We start from the raw sequence: 17,347 nt of genomic DNA, 5'->3' as shown, positions 1-17,347 counted from the left end.
ACATGGCTCCTGCAGAGGATAGGGACAGTGCCCTAAGGGGCATTTGGGAGCCTCATGTGACTACACGAGGTCTCGAAGGCCTGGAGAGGCATTTGCGGACATGGCGTCTTCCATAGGTATGACAGCCGGGCTTGGTGCTTGAGGCCTCTGGTCAGAGCCTGTAATGCCATGTCATGAATTGCCACAAACTTAGCAGCTTAAAAAAACAAATGTATTAATATCTCACAGTTTCTGTTGGTCGGGGTCTGGTAGGGTGTTGTTGGGTTCTCTGCTCAGGGCCTCGTTAGGCCAAAATCAAGGTGTCGGCCAGCTGAGCTCTCTTCAGGAGGCTTTGAGAAGAATCCAGAATGGGCATCCAGGCTCATCAGGCTGTTGGCAGAATTCAGTTCCTTGCAGTTGTAGGGCTGAGTTCCCATTTCCTTGCCAGCTGTAAACTGGAGGCTCCTAGAGGTCCCCTCCATCTTCAGGAATGAGCCTTGAATCTGCCTCCTGCTCTCCAGCCTCTGATTTCCTGGGCCCAGGTTTAGAGAGGGCTCATGTGATTGGCTCAGGCCCCCTACCTTAAGGTCAGGTGACTTGGGACTTTACCTCTGCAAAATCACTGCACAGCAACACCTAGATTTGTGTTCAATTGAATGCCTGGGGGAAGGTGTATCCAACAGGGGTGGGAATCGTGTCTGTGAAGGGGAAGGGGTATTTTAGAATTCTGTCCACAAGGACCTGCCAGATGGAACAGCACAAGAGGGCTTCAGATCCAGACAGCATGGTTCCAATCCCAGCTTTACAACCACTCAATAAATGATTTGGGACACACAGCCTCTTTGGGCTTCCGTTTCCTCACTTTGCAAAATTGGAGTAAGAACAACAGCCTTGTTCGCCGCCCTGTAGTCCCAGCTACTCGGGAGGCAGAGGCAGGGGAATCACTTGAACCCAGGAGGCGGAGCTTGCAGTGAGCCAAGATCACACCATTGCACTGCAGCCTGGGTGACAAAGCAAGACTCCATCATACAAAAAACAAAAACAAAAAAAAAACAGCCTTGTTAAATTCATCCCGTGTGTTGATGCACTGGCTGTAATATTCCTGCTATTAGTCACTTGCTCCCAGAGCTGCCCTGCCCATTGCGAGAGCTCTTCTGTCTTCCTAGGTGGGAGAATCGTGTTTTCCCTGCCTTTACCACATTCTCCGCCTCTCTGGGTGGTGTCACAATCCTTTAAGGAGAATGAGCGCATTGACTCCAGGATCTTAGTCTCCCCAGTTTGGCGGCTGGCCCCAACTTGGCATGAGAAATAAATGTCAGTGGGAAAAATCTTTTTAAAGATGTACGTATGTAGTAAAATGAATATCCAAACACAAATGTCGTTGCGCGTGTTGATGTGTCTTCGGAAACCTGGGGTAGGGAAGTTTGGTAGGTGGAAGTTACTTTCCATCTCCTTTCTCATTGCATGGCACATGGAAGATGAGATTTTGGCTTTAGCACTTTGCTGTGAGTGTCCTGTTTATTCAATGGTCATGGGCCTTAGTACCAAATTTACTTGAAAACTTTGTGAAATTATACAGAAAGAATGAGGAATCTTGGGTAATGGGAAAGCAACCAGCCAGTTTTGCAAAAATTCCAACATGGGTGATTTATAACTAATTGGAAAAACATGTCTCTTCTCAGTTGACTTAATCCTTTTTGCAGTGCTGGGGGCCATAAGCGTTCCCAGAAGGTTTAAGGAGCATAATCAGCTCCCAAGGTGGTCTGCACAGTGACACAAAAGGACAAAGGGCTCTGCCTGCATCTGAGGGTCCTTCAGTCATAGCCAGCTCTGTCTAGCGGAGCAAAGACCCTGTCTGTCATCAGCCTTCTTGGCTAAGGCAAGAGGATGGGTTTGGGATAATAGAATGTGGGCACTTGTTCTGGCTGGAAACTTAGCCTTCAAAACAAGATTCCAGAGGCAGAGTTTGAGACCCAAACAGGAAAAGGAAATGCCCAATGTTGAAGCACTCAGAGCGGAGGGGTCCCGAGCCGTTTGATTATAAGCAGAGTGTTGGGTCCTTACACACTTTGACAAAGTTGTTTTCAGAGACACGGAAGTTGATGGGTCCCCACTTTCTCTTCCTCATTGGAGTTCCCTGGAAAAGAGTGTTCCCAGGGACAGATGATCTGACGGGGCTACAGCCCCACCAGTGTCCTTAGGAGGGAAACCTGTCAGCAGAGGGACCTGAGCCCTGGCTGATCACATGGGCTGTGCTAGGCCAGTATCTGCAGAAACCAACAGCCTGCCCTTAAAGCTCCCAAGTCGGAGAGACCCGGTCAGTTGCGATCCTGGCTTTGCTAGCCAGTCTCAGTCCCCGGCTTCATCTCTCAGGGCCAATGCGATGTTGTTTGTGAGATGGACAGAATGGCATTGCCCCTCCCCCCACCAGGGTGGCTTCAGGATGAAATTCAACATGGGAAGCACCCTCCCCCCACCCCCATGGACCAAGAGGTGATACTCTTAGAGTTATATGGGTTTGTGGTTTCCCCTTACTGTCTTCACTTCCTTCCTGAAACCCTGAAAGAGGCTTTGCAGGAAAGGAAGGGTCTTTCAGATGCCTGAGTGCAGCTGGGAATGGCTGTCCCTGGTTAGCCAGGCTGGTTGGAGCCCAGGGTGAGTTGGCTGGGTTGTGGGTTTGAACCACCAGAATCACTGAGGCACAGCTGGCCCACTGCCGAGTGCTGCCAGCCATCCTGCAAATGCCACCATTGCTCATCCCTGGGAGACGCTCCAGCATTGACCAAAAGGGTTGCCAGGTCTTGTCCTGCTCAGGACAGGCCACTCTAGAGTGATCTATAGTCATATTGTAAGGATAGATCTGGGTCCTGTGCCTCCCAGGGACCCTGAGCACAGAATACACATGACAGGGCCCCAGCACACGGGCACCGGCCCCTCTTGTTAGTATTAATTATGCACTTATGTGAAATGCACCTGCTCTTGAAGAAGGGGACAGCCAATGATTAAAACAGTTGAGGGCAGGTCACCAGGCTGTTTAAGGCTCCATTAAGAAATGGCTATGAGAGGGTTACTTTAGAGCAAGGGAAGGGTCTTCCTGTTGCAGGGGCTCTGTGCCTGGCCAGCACCACCTCCCCCGCCTTTTTTTGTTTTGTTTTGTTTTGTTTTTGAGATGGAGTCTCGCTCTGTTGCCCAGGCTGGAGTGCAGTGGTGCAGTCTCAGCTTACTGCAACCTTTGCCTCCCAGGTTCAAGCGATTCTCCTGCCTCAGCCTCCCAAGTAGCTGGGACCACAGGTGTGTGCCACCATTCTTGGCTAACTTTTTGTATTTTTAGTGGCGACGAGGTTTCACTGTGTTAGCCAGGATGATCTCAACCTCTTGACCTCGTGATCCGCCCACCTTGGCCTCCCAAAATGCTGGGATTACAGGCGTGAGCCACCATGCCCGGCCAGCCAGTCCCTTATTTTATGGAAACCCCAGCCTATTCCAGCCACCCAAGAACCTTCGTTAAGTGGCTCTGAAGTAGGAATGGCTACTTAATTTGCAGAGATCAGCATAAAATGAAAATCAATAATTTTCAGAAATTAAGATTCAAGATGGTAACAGAGCATCCAAGCAAGCACTGGGGACCCTTCTGAGCATGGGGCCCTGTCTGTGCAGTTTGCATACAGCCCAGGTCTGGAGAGAGTGCAAGGCAGGCAGCTGGCTTGTAGCATGTGAGTGAACTGAGTCACCCTGCCCTTTGTGGGAGTTGACCTGCATCTTTTCTAGGCTGTTGGCCAGGGCAGGGCTGATGACATGAGCGGGGCTTGCCCTGGTCTGGGCTGAATATGATACACCGTGACAAGTTGAAGGGAGGGGGATTGGAGTAGGGTGCCCCAGGCAGCATCATCTCTGTACAACAGGAAGTCCCTGAGCTTGGACACATGACTTGATCACCTGTCACAAGGTTCAAGGTGAAACCCAGAAGGCCAGGCAATGATGCATTGAAACTGTCACTACCCAAGTCAGCATTTTCCAATACCATGAAACACTTTTGGCCGGGTGCGGTGGCTCACGCCTGTAATCCCAGCACTTTGGGAGGCTGAGGCGGGCAGATTATGAGGTCAGGAGACCGAGACCATCCTGGTTAACACAGTGAATACTAAAAATACAAAAAATTAGCCGGGCGTGTGGTGGGGCCTGTAGTCCCAGCTACTGGGGAGGCTGAGGCAGGAGAATGGCATGAACCCAGGAGGCGGAGCTTGCAGTGAGCCGAGATGGCCCCACTGCACTCCAGCCTGGGCAACAGAGCGAGACTCCATCTCAAAAAAAAAAAAAAAAACACAAAACAAACTTTTTTATAGATACGAGGTCTTGGTGTGTTGTCCAGGCTGGTCTTGAATTCTTGGTCTCAAGTGATCCTCCTGCCTCGGCCTCCCAAGGTGTTGGGATTACAGTCATGAGCCACTGCACCTGGCCTCCAACACCATTTTTAAAATTTTGATATATCTGTGATTTTGGATTATATCTGTTTTGTTACTTCTGTTAGAGAAAACTGACCTGGCCGGGCGCGGTGGCTCATGCCTATAATCCCAGCACTTTGGGAGGACAAGGCGGGTGGATCACTTGAGAATCAGGAGTTTTAGACCATCCTGGCCAACATGGTGAAACCCCGTCTATACTAAAAATCAAAAATTAGCCAGGCATGGTGGTGGGTGCCTGTAATCCCAGCTACTCAGAGGCTGAGGCAGAAGAATCGCTTGACCCTGCGAGACAGAGATTGCAGTGAGCCGAGATTGCCCCACTGCACTCCAGCCTCGGCGACAGAAAAAGACTCTGCCTCCAGAAAAAAAAAAAAAAAAAAACACTTCAAAAGCAGATTTGTCATTGCAAGGTGACCTGTTAACCATGAGTGTACAAGGACAAACCAAATCAGGGTGAAATAATTTGTGCCTTGTTTTTTTTGCCTTTGACCTTCAGCCCCGTGCATTCCTGCAAACGCTTTGTCCCTAGTAAACCTTATGAAGACCTTAACTTTTCTGTTTTAAGTGAGATTTCCAAGTGAATTTAAGTTGTGTGGAACAGGACACTCCCTTTACTGGAGAGCAATTGGTATCTGAAGAGAATGAGATAGAGGTTGCTAAGGAAACCCTTGTTTGCAATGTTTGGTTTATATAAATTATTGGTGAATAAGAAAAATAAGTTTATTCTTTCTTCCAGATGGTAAACTGGAAGGGAAGCGTGTTACTGGGTAAAGTGAGTCATGGGCCGTGGGAGGCTCAGATGGAGCAGGGCTCTGGGATGCCTCTCTCTCTATTTACTTGGGACCCCTTTCTAATTTACCTACCAGGCCTCAAAAGACAAACAAAGCCCTCTAATCTGTTTAGGCAGGAACAGATAAAATTCCTCTGGGTGGATGGGTAGGGGAGGGAAGGAGGAAGTTTGCAGAAACTGAAAGAGAACTTTTTTGGGGGGAGAGGGAGAAATTTCTTGTTTAATTACAAAACCAAATATCATTTGCAATGCCTTCCTTCTCCTAGTAGTCTTAAGGAATTGATAAGTAATTCACATACCACGAAATGCAGCACTTTAAAGTGTACCATTTTCTGACGTTTTTTGTTTGTTTTTGAGATGGAGTCTCGCTCTGTCACCCAGACTGGAGTGCAATGGCACGATCTCGGCTCACTGCAACCTGCGCCTCCTGGATTCAAGCCATTCTTCTGCCTCAGGCTCCCGAGTAGCTGGGGTTACAGGCACCCGCCATCATTCCTGGCTACGTTTTGTATTTTTTGTAGAGATGAGGTTTCACCATCTTGGGCAGGCTGGTCTTGAACTCCTAACTTCAGGTGATCTGCCTGCTTCGGCCTCCCAAAGTGCTGGGATTACAGGCGTGAACTACCATGCCTGGCCTTTCTCTGGTGTTTAGCGTATTCACACGGTGGTACAACCATCACCACTACTAATTCGAGAACACTTCATCACCCTAAAAGAAACGCCATACCCATTAACAGTCAATCCCACAATCCTCCCATCCCCCTCAGCTCTTGCCATCATGAATGTACTTTCTGTCTATATGAATTGGTCTGTTTTGGACATTTCTTTCCAATGTAATCACACAATATATAGCATTTTGTGTCTGGCTTCTGGCACTCAGCATGGTGGGTTTTTAAAATTGTTGTTGGTGTTTTGAGACAGAGTCTCACTCAGTCGCCCAGGCTGGAGGGCAGTGGCACGATCTCGGCTCACTGCAACCTCTGCCGCCCTGGTTCAAGTGATTCTCCTGCCTCAGCCTCCCAAGTAGCTAGGATTACAACCACCTGCCACCATGCCCAGCTAATTTTTGTATTTTTAGTAGAAATGGGGTTACACCATGTTGGCCAGGCTGGTCTTGAACTCCTGGCCTCCAGTGATCCACCCGCCTCAGCCTTCCAAAGTGCTGGGATTACAGGTGTGAGCCACCATGCCTGGCTCAGCATGGTGTTTTCAATATCCATTCATGTTGTGGCCTGTATCAGTACTTCATCCCTTTTTATGACTGATTCCTTTTTATGACATAATATTCCATCATATGGATAGACCACATTTGGTTTATCCACTCATTGGTGGATGGGCTTTTGGTTGTTTTTCTTAATTTTTGGCAAAAGGGACTTATTGACACCTAATGGAACTGCAGGAGTCCCAAAGCTGGGCCTTGGTTTTAGGAAAGACTTAACCAGAAGTTGGGCAAAGGATAGCACAGTATTTGATGTTCCTCATGAAAAATGCCATTTTCTTAGGTGGCAGTTGTTATTGATAGAGATGAGGTCTCACTATGTTGTCCAGGATGGTCTCAAGCTCCTGAGCTCAAGTGATCTGCCCACCTTGGCCTCCCAAAGTGGTGAGCCACTGTACCAACCCCATTTTCTGCGTTTTTAATTGTTCCATCAAAAAAGTAGGAAGCCCACATGTTATCTGTTTATCTGATGTTAATAGAGCTTTTTTATAATTAATGTTTACATAGATATCTTTTTTCATCCTGTATTTTCATCTTATCTGTTTTTCTATGTAAAGTGTGCCTCTTCTACACGTTATGTAGGTGAGTCATGTTTTTGTTTGTGTTTTTTTAAATTTAGTCTATCTCACTTTCACTTGGAGTGTTTAGTTCACTTTCGTTCAATGGAATTTCTCTCTTTTTTTTTTTTTTTTTTTTTAAAGAGACGGAGTCTCACTCTGTCGCCCAGGCTGGAGTGCAGTGGTGCAATCTCGGCTCACTGCAAGCTCCGCCTCCCAGGTTCACGCCATTCTCCTGCCTCAATCTCCCAAGTAGCCAGGACTACAGGCACCTGCCACCACGCCTGGCTAATTTTTCGTATTTTTTAGTAGACAGGGTTTCACCGTGTTAGCCAGGATGTTCTCTGTCTCTTGACCTCGTGATCCGCCTGCCTCGGCCTCCCAGAGTGCTGGGATTACAGGTGTGAGCCACTGCGCCCAGCCCAATGGAATTTCTAATGTATGCTATTTGTGTTTTTTGTTGTTGTTGTTGTTTTTAGACACAGTCTTGCTTTGTCGCCCAGGCTGGAGTGTGCAGTGGCATGATCTCGGCTCCCTGCAACCTCCGCACCCCTCCCCCCGCCCTGGGTTCAAGCCATTCTCCTGCCTTAGCCTCCCGAGTAGCTGGGATCACAGGTGCGCGCCAGTGCACCCAGCTAATTTTTTTTTTTTTTTGTATTTTTCGTAGGGAGCCAGCGTGCCCAGCCTATTTCTCTTTGTCTCTTGTTCCTCCTTTCTTGCCTTCTTTTGGATTAATGGAGTGATTCTTCACATTTCCTTTCATCTCTGTTGGCTTTTGGCTATATCTTTTTGCTCTGTGTTTTTAGCTATATATGTTTTCTTTAGCGATTGTTCTAGGGATTACAACACACACCCTACGGGGCTTATGAAACCACTTGGGCAAGAAGGCAGTAAAAAGAAATGAAGCACAGACATGGGCCACACATGGGTGAGCCTCGAACTTTATGCCAAGTCTAAGCAGCCAATGACAAAGGGCCACGTATTGTATGATTGCATTTATGTGAAATGTCCACACATGGGTGAGCCTCGAACTTCATGCCAAGTCCAAGCAGCCAATGACAAAGGGCCACATATTGTATGATTCCATTTATGTGAAATGTCCAGAATGGGAAAATCCAGAGAGAGAGGGAGCAGATTACTGGTCACCCAGTGCTGGGGAGGAAGGAAGAATTGGGAGGGGTGATGACTAAGGATAACAGGGTTCCTTGTTGGGGAAATGAAAATGTTGTAAAATCAATTGAATTGTAGTGATGGATGCACCGTTCGGTAAGTATACAAAAAGCCACTGATTTTGACACTTTATTTTTTATCTCTTTCTATCTATCTATCTAGGAGACAGTCTCTGTTGTCCAGGCTGGAGTGCAGTGGCATGATCTTGGCTCACTGCAACTTCTGCCTCCCGGGTTCAAGCTATTCTCCTGGCTCAGCCTCTTGAGTAGCTGGGATTACAGGTGTGTGTGACCACACCTGGCTAATTTTTGTTTGTTTCAGATGGAGTCTTGCTCTGTCGCCCAGGCTGGAGTGCAGTGGCACGATCTTGGCTCACTGCAACCTCTGCCTCCTGGGTTCAAGTGATTCTCCTGCCTCAGCCTCCCGAGTAGCTGGGATTACAGGCGCCCACTACCTGTAACACCCAGCTAATTTTTTTTGTACTTTTAGTAGAGATGGGGTTTCACCATGTTGGCTAGGCTCATCTCTAACTCCTGACCTCAGGTGATCCACCTGCCTTGGCCTACCAAAGTGCTGGGATTACAGGCATGAGCCACCGTGTCTGGCCCCATAAGGTGGATTTATATTCACTTTTTAAGAAACTGCCAAACTGTGTTTTGGAGTGGCCATACTGCCACGTTCCCCCCAGCATGTGTGAAGGCTCCATTTCCACACACCCCCGCTTGATATTGATGTGACATCTTTTTAATGTTGAACCTTTCTCAATAACACATGCAGCATGGCCTTCTTTGCATTCAAAGTGTTTCATATTCCTCGGCAGCATTCGAAAGATTTCTTCATATAGATTGTGTGTGTATATTTTTGCGCATTTATTTCTGAGAGTTTTGTTTTTTGGGAGTGTGCTGTTGCAAATGGGATGTTTTCTTCTGTTAACTTTTCTAACTGCTTGTTTGTACATAGGAAGACTGAGGCCAGGCTTGGTGGCTCACGCCTATAATCCTAGCACTTTGGGAGACTGAGGCAGAAGGATTGCTCGAGCCCAGGAGTTTGAGACCAGCCTGGGCATCATAGTAAGACCGCATCTTTATTTTATTTTACTTGTTTTTTTTTTTGAGACAGGGTCTTTCTTTGTCACCCAGGCTAAGTGCAGTAATGCAGTCCCGGTTCACTGCAACCTCCACGTCCTGGGTTCAAGCAATTCTCGTGCCTCAGCCTTCTGAGTACCTGGTATTACGGGTGTGTGCTATCACACCCGGCTAATTTTTGTATTATTAGTAGAGATGGAGTTTTGCCACGTTGGCCAGGCTGGTATCGAACTCCTGGCCTTGAGCAATCCGCCTCTCTCGGCCTCCCGACGTGCTGGGATTACAGGCATGAGCTGTGCCCGGCCCCATCTCCATATTTTAAAAATTAAGAAAAAGGAAGGCTGCTTAATATGTTACTTTTGTACCTAACTCCTTAGCAAAATCTGTCTGCCTCATTTTTCAGAGTAAATATAATTATTTTACCTCCTGCTTTTTTCTTAAATGTCTTACTTTCCTCCTTGCCTAGTTTCATCAGCTAGGGCCTCCAAAATAATAGTGGTAACAGAGGCCATTCTTTTGTTGCGAAGGTTAATGGAAGCTTGTGTTGCTTCCATCCCCTACAAATGATGCTGGGCTCTGGCTTGATGGGTATGTGTCTGGATGTAATTTCCTTTATTGTGTGTAATTTAAGGAAGTATCCCTCTTTCTAATTTGATGGGGTTTTTTTTTCTAAATTTTGTAGTAAATTTTGTCAAATGCCTTTTCAACATCTATGACGATTATGATTTTTAACATATTAATATGAATGAAATTAGGCTGGGTGCAGTGGCTCACACCTGTAATCCCAGCACTTTGGGAGGCCAAGGCAGGCAGATCACAAGGTCAGGAGATCGAGAGCATCCTGGCTAACATGGTGAAACCCCATCTCTTCTAAAAATACAAAAAAACTAGTCGGGTGTGGTGGTGGGCGCCTGTAGTCTCAGGAGGGTGAGGCAGGAGAACTGAGTGAACCCAGGAAGCGGAGCTTGCAGTGAGCCTAGATCGCACCATTGCACTCCAGCCTGGGTAACAGAGCGAGACTCCATCTCAAAAAAGAAAAAAAAAGAAAAAAGAAATATATATATATATGAAATTAAAAGATGTTCTAATTTTGAGCCATCCTTGTCACACTGTAGAAGTCTCACTTGGTTTAGGTCATTTTTTTTAGGCCCCAGTGGGGTTTGTTTGGTAATATTTTATTTTGGATTTTCTTACATTGATTTGTATGTAAACGTGTTACCTTGTTTTGTTTTGGAGATAGGGCCTTGCTCTGATGCCCAGGCTGGAGTGCAGTGGTGTGATCATAGTTTATTGTGATTTCGAACTCCTGGGCTCAAGTGATCCTCCTGCCTCAGCCTCCTAGGTGGCTACAGGCATGTGCCACCATGCCTGGCTAATGATTAAACTTTTTTAGAGACAGTCTTGCTATGTTGTCCAGGCTGGAGTTCAGTGTATATTGTAGACGTGAATTGGTCTTTCCGCTGGAATCATTCCCTCTCCTATCTGTTTCGAATTCATGCACAAGTACTCCACTCACGCCCCCCAGTTGCAAAGTATTGATGTTGTCCAACCTGCCTTGAGAAGGGAGAACTATGTTTCCCTCTTTGTATCTCTGCTGGTGTCCACTCCACTGCTGTGTTTTTGGTAAATACTTGACCCACAGAGTGTGGGAGGCAGGAAGGAAAGGCTTCTGCATTTCCTTTCTCGACCAGAAATCATGGATCCGTTAAGCATATTGAGAAACCAACAGGTTAGGTGGCTGCACACTCTAGTTGCATCTGACTCTGAATTGCTCAGGGTCCCCTGCGCACCAGTGATTTGCTTTTCTTTTATTGCAAAAGCAGAAGTGGGGGCTGACTGAGGCTGGGCAGCCTTGGGAGGCAGGCAGGCACGCGTCAGCACCATCCTGGCTGTTTGTAGGTTGTATGACCTTGGGGAAATCCCCTCAACTCTCTGAGCCTTTGTTTCTTCTCTCATTAAGTGGGGATCATCCATTCCTCATTGGACTATTGTAAGGTTTAAGATCAAACATCTTTTTTTTCTTTTTTTTTTTTGAGGTGGAGTCTTCGCTCTGTCGCCCAGGCTGTAGTGCAGTGGCGCGATCTCGGCTCACTGCAAGCTCCGCCTCCCAGGTTCACACCATTCTCCTGCCCCAGCCTCCTGAGTAGCTGGGACTACAGGAGCCCGCCACCTCGCCCGGCTAATTTTTTGTATTTTTAGTAGAGATGGGGTTTCACCGTGTTAACCAAGATGGTCTTGATCTCCTGACCTCATGATCCACCCGCCTTGGCCTCCCAAAGTGCTGGGATTACAGGAGTGAGCCACTGTGCCCGACCCAAACTTTTTTTTTTTTTTTTTTTTTGAGACGGAGTCTCTGTTGCCAGGCTGGAGTGCAGTGGTGTGATCTTGGCTCATTGCAGTCTCCGCCTCCTGAGTTCAAGCAGTTCTCTGCCTCAGCCTCCTGGGTAGCTGGGATTTACAGGCGCCAGCCACCACGCCCGGATTTTTTTCTTTTTTTTTCCCCCAGTAGAGATGAGGTTTCACCATGTTGGCCAGGCTGGTCTTGAATTCCTGACCTTATGAGCCACCCACCTCGGCCTCCCAAAGTGCTGGGATTACAAGCGTGAGTCACCACACCCAGCCCCCAGATCAAACATCTTTCAAGGCACTTGGAGCAGTGCCTGGTCTCCAGGGTCTTTAGGCTGTAACCATAGCAAAACACTCAAATCACAGCCACTCTCCTTCTGTCTTCCCTCCAGTGTGGGGGTATGGAGGACCAACCTTCTCATTCCCATTCACCCTGGAGTTCTTTCTTCGGAACTTCATCTAGCACCTGCTGTGCACCAGGGATTCATTGGGGGGGATGATGGGGCAGAGGTCAAGGACGGTCAAGTCTGGCCTTCAGCTTGCCTCAGTCCCCGTGGCTGATGCCTTGCCCTTTGCTCTGGAATCTGGACCCTACAAGCTCCTACCAGGCTCAGTGCAGAGAGGGCTCTAGGCCACCCCCTATCGGTGAGCAGATTCCATAGCCACCCACACCTCCCCCTCTCTTGAGTGGATAATCAACCCCAGCAATCCAGAGACATGTTCTTGGATTCTGCCAGCTTTATTTTTCAGTTGAAAACTCAAAGGAAAAAGTTATATTCCCAAAAGAAAGTAAAAAACTTCCAATGATACAGCCTGGGGGCCTGAGTTCACAGGTGCCCCTACCAAAACAGAGGTCCTCCCCAGGGCCCCCTAAAGCATTCAGTCCCAGTGTGTCTACCCCAAAGAGAGAAGCTCCCTACCTGGGTTTCTGATTAATGGGCTTGGGGCCATCAGTTCCCCTCAAGGAATCTCCTGTCTCAAAAGACCCCTGGGTCAGGCAGGGAAAGCCAGCACCAAGCAGCTGAGCTGGCTTCGTGTCCCCCAGCACGCAGTCAGCATTCTGAAGCAGTGGCTTCCCAAATGGCTGTTGAATAAGTGAATAAATATCTTGGGCACGAACAGGGGCCAGGTGGAGTTTTCTCTGCAGAGCTGGCACTCGCTGGCCGCACTGTCTCCTGGTTTACAGTGGAGGTGTGGAGGAAGGGGGAGAATTACCCAGACCAGTGGGAGAGTTTCATGTCCCCCGCAAGTATTTTGAGCCCAGTGGCAAGGAGCCCTTCTTCCCTGCGTTTGCAGCATGTGCGGTTCTGAGTTTCCTGGCATTCCATGCTAGTTATTCTGTCCCAGCCATGAATCTTGCCATTGCCAGGGAGCTGGAATTGCAGTAGAAGGTGAAGGAGTTTGAAGTCTGGCAGCCTAGTGCTGGCATAGACAAAATCTCAAACTGTAAAGGAGAGAGAAGAGAAGTAAGACTAGGCTATCGGCCCCAGAGGAGGCCCCTGCTGTTTCTTGAAATAAATTATGCTGGGGCCCCTGGCCCTCATTATTAAAACGACAACTCCCCCTCCACTCCCACTCATCTCCCTCCCGCCTTTTTGTAACAGCAGCCGGCATGGGTCAATGAGTCCCTACACCTGCAGGGCCTTTGCAGGCAGTGGTGCTAGGCCCAGCCTGCTGCATTCCTTGGAAATTGAACAAGCATCTGTGGAGTGTCGGGCTCTGCTGCCAGCACCCTGGACACAAAGAAGACCAAGACATAGTTCCTAGCCAAGGGGAGGTCGGAACCTTAGCACACGATGCTTTGAGAGCTCAGGATGCATCCAACCCAAAGTGTGGGCTAAAGGGAGCTCACTGTGTGGGTGAGATCTTCAGTATAGCATGTGGTGGAGGCCATGACACGGCGCTCCTGGCCCTAGAGGGACTGCTCTGCTGTTTCACCATCAAGTGGGGTGGACAAGGGCACAGATGGACACTCAGAGCTACCAGGCAAAGGAAGTGTCCTTCTATCCCTCATCTGCTAGGAGAACTGTTTAAAAGATGGGCTTCAATTTTTTTGAGATGGAGTCTCGCTCTATCACCCAGGCTGGAGTACAGTGGCTCACGGCAACCTCTGCCTCCCGGGTTCAAGCAATTCTCCTGCGTCAGCTTCCTGAGTAGCTGGGATTACATGCACCTGCCATCACACCTGGCTAATTTTTATATTTTTAGTAGAGACGGGGTTGGGCCAGGCTGATCTCGAACTTTTGACCTCAAGTGATCCACCTGCCTTGGCCTCCCAAAGTGCTGGGGTTACAGGAGCGAGCCACCGTGCCCAGCTATTTATTTTTTTTGGAGATGGAGTCTTGCTCTGTCGCCCAGGCTGGAGTGCAGTGGTGCAATCTCAGCTCACTGCAACCTCTGCGTCCCGGGTTCAAGTGATTCTCCTGCCTCAGCCTCCCAAGTAGCTGGGATTACAGGTACATGCCACTATGCCCGGCTAATTTTTATATTTTTAGTAGAGACAGGGCTTCACCATGTTGGTCAGGCTGGTCTCAAACTCCTGACCTCAGGTGATCTGCCCGCCTCGGCCTCCCAAAGTGCTGGCATTACAGGCATGAGTGACGTTGCCTGGCCGGGAAGTACCCTTCTATTCCTCATCTGCTAAGAGAACTGTTTAAAATATGGGGTTTAGGTGGCCTTTTCTGCCATCTCTTTCTACTACATTCTGGTTCTTTTTCAGATATATAATTTTCAGTAATTAGTAAATTAGCTGATTTGCTAAATTAATTACTAAACTACAAATTTAGTAATTAGTAATTTTAATAATTTCTAGTTCCCTGCTAAAATCTATAATCTGTGTCTAATAAGCCTACTATCTGAGTCCTGTGGGTCTGTGTCTATTGCCTGTCTGTGCTAGTTTTTACGCTTAAGGAGATGAAATTCTAAGAGTGTTTGGTTTTATAACTACGGTGTTCATAGGTAAAATGTTTATCATTGTATCACCACACCTAGCACAGAGATGCTCAATATACATTTCTAGTGTAAAAAATTTTAAATGTAGTTAAAGACATGTAAAATTTACCATAACCATTTTAAAGTACACAATTCAGTGTAAGTACGTTCATATTTTTGTGCAACCAATCTCTGGAACTCAGTAAATCCCGCCAAACTGAAACTGTATCCCCATTAAATAACCCATTACTGCTCTCTCCCAGCTCCCGGCAGCCACCACTGTACTTTCTGTCTCTGTGAAACTGATTACTCTAGGTGCTTCAAATAGGTGGAGTCATACAGTACTTATGTTTTCGTGACTGGCTTATTTCACTTTGTATAATGTCCTCAAGGGTCATCCATGTGGTAGCGTGTGTCAGAATTTCCTTCGTTTTGAAGGCTGCATCACGATTGATTGTGTGGAGAGACCACATTTATCTGTCAGTGGACACTTGGGTTGCTGCTGTCTTCTGGCCGTTGTGAATAATGCTGCTATGAACATCGGTGTATAAATGTGTGAGACCCTTTGAATTTTAGGGGATACATACCCAGAAGTAGAATTGCTGGATTGTATGGTAACTCTTTGTTTTGAGACAGAGTCTGGCTCTGTCACCCAGGCTGGAATGCAGTGGTGCGATCTTAGCTCACTGCAACCTCCGCCTCCCGGGTTCAAGTGATCCTCATGCCTCAGCCTCCCAAGTAGCTGGGATTACAGGCCTGCACCACCACACCCAGCTAATTTTTGTATTGTAGTAGAGATGGGGTTTCACCATGTTGGCCAGGCTGGTCTTGAACTCCTGGCCTCAAGTGATTCACCCACCCCAGCTTCCCAAAGTGCTAGGATTACAGGTGTGGGCCACTGCACCTGGCCTATTAACTTTTTGATGAATTGCCATACTGTCTTCCATAGCTGCAGCACCATTTTATATTCCCAGTAAGAACACACAAAGGTTCAAACAACTCAATGTCCTAACACTTGTTATTTTCTGTATTGATTACAGCCATCCTAATAGGTCTGAGGTGGCACCTCCATGTACTTTTTTTTTTTTTTTTTGAGACAGAGTCTTGCTCTGTCACCGAGGCTGGAGTGCAGTGGTGGGATCTCAGCTCACTGCAACCTCTGCCTCCCGGGTTCAAGCAATTCTCCTGCCTCAGCCTCTTGAGAAGCTGGGACTACAGGCATACACCACCACTCCCAGCTAATTTTTTATTTTTAGTAGAGACGTGGTGTCACGACGTTGGCCAGGCTGGTCTCGAACTCCTGACCTCAAGTGATCCACCCATCTTGGCCTCCCAAAGTGCTGGGATTACAGGCGTGAGCCACTGTGCCTGGCCTCTCCATGTGGTTTTGATTTGAGTTCCCCTAATAATTAGTGACGTTGAGCATCTTTTTATGTGCTTATTGGCCATTTACATATCTTATTTGGAGAAATGTCTATTCAAGTCCTTTGTACATGTCTTTTTTTTTTTTTTTTTTTGAGACGGACTTCACTCTTGTCGCCCAGGCTGGAGTGCAATGGCGCAATCTCGGCTCACCGCAACCTTTGCCTCCCAGGTTCAAGCAATTCTCCTGCCTCAGCCTCCCAAGTAGCTGGGATTACAGGCGCCCACCACGCCCAGCTAATTTTGTATTTTTAGTAGAGACGGGGTGAGAAACCCCGTGGATAACATGTTGAGGCTGGTCTCGAACTTCTGACCTCAGGTGATCCACCCGCCTCGGCCTCCCAAAGTGCTGGAATCACAGGTGTGAGCCACCGCACCGGGCCCTTTGTACATTGTTGAACCGGGTCAGGTTTTTGTTGTTACATTGTGAGAGTGCTTTATGTATTCTAGATGGGAACTCCTTATCAGATATAATTTGCACATCTTTACTCCCATTCTGTAGGACGCCTTTTCACTGTGTTAACAGTATCCTTCAATGCAATCCAGTTTGTCTATTTCTCCTTTTGTTGCTTGTGCCTTTGGTGTCATATGCTCCATATCTAAGAAATCATTAACAAAGGAAGCCCTCCTACTGTGTTTTAAGAGTTGTATAGTTTTAGCTCTTACAGTTAGGTCTTTGATCCATTATTGAGGTTTTCTTTTTTTTTCTTTCCAACATGTTATAAGGTATGAGGTTAACTTCATTCTTTTGCATGTGGATATCTAGTTTTCCCAACACCATTTGTTGAAAGACTGTCCTTTCCCCCATTCAATAGTCTTGGCATCCTTATTGAAATCATTTGACCACATGTGTAAGAGTTTCTTTCTAGACTCTGTATTTCATTCCACTGGTCTGTATGTATGTCTTTACGCCAGTACCACACTTTTGACCACTGTAGCTTTCAATAAATTTTGAAATTGGGAAGTATAAGACGTCCAACTTTGTTCTTTGTTTTCAAGATTGTTTTGGCCATTTGGGGTCCCTTGAAATCGTGTATAAACTTTAGGATGGATTTTTCTATAATTGAAGAAAAAATGCCACTGGGATTTTGATAGCAATTACGCTAAACCTGTAGATCACTTTTGAGTAGTATTGACATCTTAATGATATTCTTATAATCCATAAATATGAGATGCCTTTACATTTGTTGTACAACCGGTCTCTGGGACTCTACATCCTGCCAAAGTCTTTGCCTCCTGGTTAAGTTTATTCCCATTTTATTCTTTTTGATGCTATTGTAAATGGACTTTTTTTTTTTTTTAAAGATGGTGTCTCACTGTGGTGCCCAGGCTGGAGTACAGTGGCTGTTCACAGGCATAATCATCATCAAAACTGACAGCCTTGA

General features: G+C 47.1%; 1 protein-coding gene across 2 annotated transcripts in view; it reads right to left on the bottom strand.

Moving 5' to 3' along the window:
• Positions 1 to 12,329: 12,329 nt before the first annotated feature.
• LOC100440962 (uncharacterized) overlaps positions 12,330 to 17,347 on the bottom strand; it is a 129,372-nt gene continuing 124,354 nt past the window's right edge. For both annotated transcript variants that reach the window (XM_054534705.2, XM_054534707.2), the window contains exon 59: positions 12,330 to 13,053. In XM_054534705.2, coding sequence (XP_054390680.1) covers positions 12,943 to 13,053 — 111 coding nt within the window. In that variant the 3' untranslated portion in view covers positions 12,330 to 12,942. The remainder of the gene's footprint in view (positions 13,054 to 17,347) is intronic.

Source organism: Pongo abelii, chromosome 18 (assembly GCF_028885655.2).
Source record: "Pongo abelii isolate AG06213 chromosome 18, NHGRI_mPonAbe1-v2.0_pri, whole genome shotgun sequence".
Classification (NCBI taxonomy): Eukaryota; Metazoa; Chordata; class Mammalia; order Primates; family Hominidae; genus Pongo; species Pongo abelii.
The sequence above is the reverse complement of the archived record's forward strand: the minus strand, read 5'-3'. Positions and strand labels throughout refer to the sequence as shown.